Source organism: Charadrius vociferus, unplaced genomic scaffold (genome assembly GCF_000708025.1).
Source record: "Charadrius vociferus isolate BGI_N301 unplaced genomic scaffold, ASM70802v2 scaffold1762, whole genome shotgun sequence".
NCBI classification, from domain to species: domain Eukaryota; kingdom Metazoa; phylum Chordata; class Aves; order Charadriiformes; family Charadriidae; genus Charadrius; species Charadrius vociferus.
Genome location: NW_009647287.1, coordinates 13409 through 16668, shown reverse-complemented (window position 1 = coordinate 16668; position 3260 = coordinate 13409). Strand labels below are relative to the sequence as shown.

The following is a 3260-nucleotide window of genomic DNA, read 5'->3' as shown; positions in this document are numbered from 1 at the left end:
CCAGGGGGTGACTGAACTGACCCCTCGGGTGCTGCAGGGGGGGAATGATGCCCGGCAGACCCCCACCTCGGATTCAGGAGGGTCTGTGGGAGTGGGGGGTGGTTGGGGCGATGGGCACAGAGGCCGTCCCCAGTTGCGGACCCCCAAATCTCCTCTCCAAACGCTCCTTGGCTGGGGAGGGTGTTGCTGGCGCGGGGGTGACCTTGTGCAGATCCAGGAGCGAAGGAGGTGGCCGGCTGGGCTCCTCCAGGGCGGTGAGGGGGCGTTGGGCTCCTTCCGAGAGGTGATGCCACCCGTGGTGCCGGGGGTGTGAACTGTGTCCGAGTCCCTCCTGTCTTCTCTCTGCCGGCTCCAGAGCACCCTGCCTACACGCCCAAGGAGTGCTTCCAGCGCATCAGCCGCCGCCTGCGCTCCACCCTGAAGCGGGGCCGGATCCCCATGGTGAGCTGGGGGCTACTGGGGGGCAGCGGGGCTGGGGCAGGCAGGGCTGCAGCCGCCGGTGCCCCACACGCAGCTTTGTCTGGAGCCGTGTCCTGAGGGCTGTCCCCTGACCTCGCACACGGTCACCGAGCCAGACAAGTGCCGAATTTCAGATGAGCTCCTGGGGAATGCGCTCCGGTTCTCGTGTGACCTCTGCGGTGGGGGCTGGTTACAAACAGACATTCAGCTCCCTGTGCAGATGGGTTTCCCGGGCTCAGTTCAGATTTTTCTGGTAGTTACAGGACACTTTTACGTGGTTGTTTCCCAGTCGCTGCTCGATGAGCGGCAGGTGACGGGGGCAACCCGGCGTGTTTGCCCACAGGGGCAACAGCGGAGCCTTTGGGCTCTTCAGAATGGTTCACACAAAGCTATTTGGAAAAACTCGAGTGCATTTTGACTGCGTAAACTGCTGAGCGGGCAATTAAGCCCAAACGGAGAGGCACAAGCGTGGCCTCGTGCCGCCTGGCCCGGGGAGCCGAGCTGCCGCGCGCAGCCCCTGCGCTGCGCTGCCTGCCCAGACACTTGCTCTCCTGGGCCCCGGGGGTGCCTGGCTCCCCGCTCCCTCTTCTCAATGGTGCTGTTTTCCTGCTCTGTTTGTTTTCCTTGCTCTAATTAGAGTCTCTAAAAGCAGCCTCGGCTCCTCCTGCCCGCTGGCTTCTGCTCAATTTGTTCTCAAATGAGACTCGCTTCTGTTGCTTGTCTCTGGGGTCACGGTGCTCCGGAGAGCTGCATCGAGCTGATCTTTGCCTGTCGGGAGAAAAGGAGATGCGAGGCACGAGGCTTTCCTGGCTGCCGCTGCTCCACGCGTGAGGGACGATGCCAGCCCTTGGCACACACAGTGCGGAGTTGGCAGGGGACGGATTCTTCCCAGCCTCGGGGGCTGGAGAGGGGAGTTGTCTCCTTTCCGGGTGCCTTCCTGCCGTCTCCCATCCAGACGCTTTGCCTGGGAGCTGCTGGCAGGAACTCCGCGGGAGTCGGAGGCCCCGTCGTGCTGGGGCTGTGCGGACGTGGCGGGGAAAAGGTGCTTGTGGTGACAAAGTGCCCGTGGCTCTGCCTGGCCCTGGCTGGGGCGGCAGCTCCTCAAAGGCAAAACGCGGGCGCTGCGAGGGGCGCAGAGCTGTACGGGGCAGGCGGCTTTGCCCCGCGTTGCGGCACGCATGGCGCGCGCTGTCTCCCCTCGCTGGGCTCCATGCTCTCGCCTGCTGTGGCAGGCTCTGAGCAGGGTTCGGCCACCGCTGCCCTCTCCTCGCTGACAGCCTCTGCCTCTCTTGCAGGGGACGCTGGAGGGCCTGGAGGAGGAGCTGCTGGCCTTCTTCTCCGTCACCCCCCACTCCGTCTACACAGCGCTGATGGACAACAGGTATTTCTCCCCCCTCGAGTTCTGCGGAGTGTCGCTGCTCCCCACGGAGCGGAGGTCGGGGTCCCGAGCTGTGTGCGCCCCACGTTCGGGGGTCCCCTCTTCACCACGGTGTTGGCAAACTGCCGTGCATGGCGGCGCTCTGCCTGGGCTCCCTGCGCGCCAGAGCTGCCCCGGGCTGCAGAGGGGCTCTGGGAGCCAAGGGGAGACCCCTCGGCCGGGCTCGGGTCTCCGGCTGCGGACACTCGCCTGGCCCAGCCCCCGCGGAGCCCCCGAGGGAGGGATGCGCTGGGGGTTCCCTGCCCAGGGGCTTGTGGCACTTTGTGCTCCCCATCTCTAGCCCGTGTGAGGAACGAGGGCAGGGCAACACTCGGGAGACGCGGATCTCAGACGTGTCGGCTCTAACCCTCTCCCCCATCTCCCCCAGCTTCGAGCGACTCCTGCTCCATGCGCTCTGCCAGTACATGGACCTCGTCTCTGCCAGTAAGAGCCTCATGTTTGTTTGTTTGGGTTTGTTTTTGTTTTTCCCTTCATCACTATCTCTCCTCTCCAGCGCAGCCTCTTCCTCCCTCCCTCCTCCCGGCCCCACCTCGCACTGCGGCTCACAGATAACCCCGCTCTCCTGCCTCCGCTGCCCCGAGCTCCTCGGGAGCCTCGGCTGTGCTCACGCCGCTTCGCCAGCACTGGTGGCGGGTGGGCAGCATCGGCCGCGGCGGGGGGCTGAAGCCCAGCAGCCAGGGTGATGGCCAGGCCCGGCTCTGCCGAGGATGGGGTTCTCGTTCTCTGCCATTTCTCCTCTTGGTTCTGGGTTTGGGTGGCCCAAAGCAAGAGATCTGCTCCTGGAGCTGCCTCTGCTGCGGCCGCCGCCTCCTCCCGCGGAGGCGGCCGTCCCTGAGCCGTGCCCGCAGGTTTCCCTCGAAGGTCTTGTTGCCAAGGCAGGGGAGGAGAGGCACCGGGCTCTGTCCCTGCGGAGGAGTCTTTGCTGCTGAGCGTTTCATTAGCAGCTGCTGGTGGAAAACAGCGTGAGAGCGCTAATGATGTGGAGCCCATGGTGCCGGTGGGGACACGTGGGGATGGGGGGGACAGTCACCTTTGCCGAGCACGGGAAAACCTGTGCTCACCGCGAGGCGCAGAGGTGGCTGGGCTGGTGAGGCCGTGTTTGGGACCCACGGCGGGGACGGTGGCGCGCTAACTGCTCCCTCTCGCCCCCAGGTTCGGACATCGAAGGGAAACGTCAAATGAAAGTGAGCAACAAACACCGCGTCTTCCTGCCCCCTGAGCTCCTGCTCTCAGACTACCTGGGGCAGATGAGCTGATGCTCCCGGGGGTCGCCCTGCCCCTCGCTTGGTGCGCTGAAGGCTTCCTCCATCGTCTCCCAGACCCACCGTCCCCTGGGCTCCGGCCTGCCGCCTGCCTCCCCCCC

General features: G+C 65.4%; 1 protein-coding gene across 1 annotated transcript in view; it reads left to right on the top strand.

The window, feature by feature from the left end:
* The window catches only part of R3HDM4 (R3H domain containing 4), a 5413-nt gene extending 2201 nt beyond the window's left edge, over nt 1–3212 (top strand). The window contains exons 5-8 of the mRNA XM_009880035.1: nt 356–441; nt 1755–1840; nt 2265–2320; nt 3050–3212. Of these exons, the coding sequence (XP_009878337.1) occupies nt 356–441; nt 1755–1840; nt 2265–2320; nt 3050–3153 (332 nt within the window). The 3' untranslated portion in view covers nt 3154–3212. The remainder of the gene's footprint in view (nt 1–355; nt 442–1754; nt 1841–2264; nt 2321–3049) is intronic.
* The last annotated feature ends 48 nt before the right edge of the window (nt 3213–3260 follow it).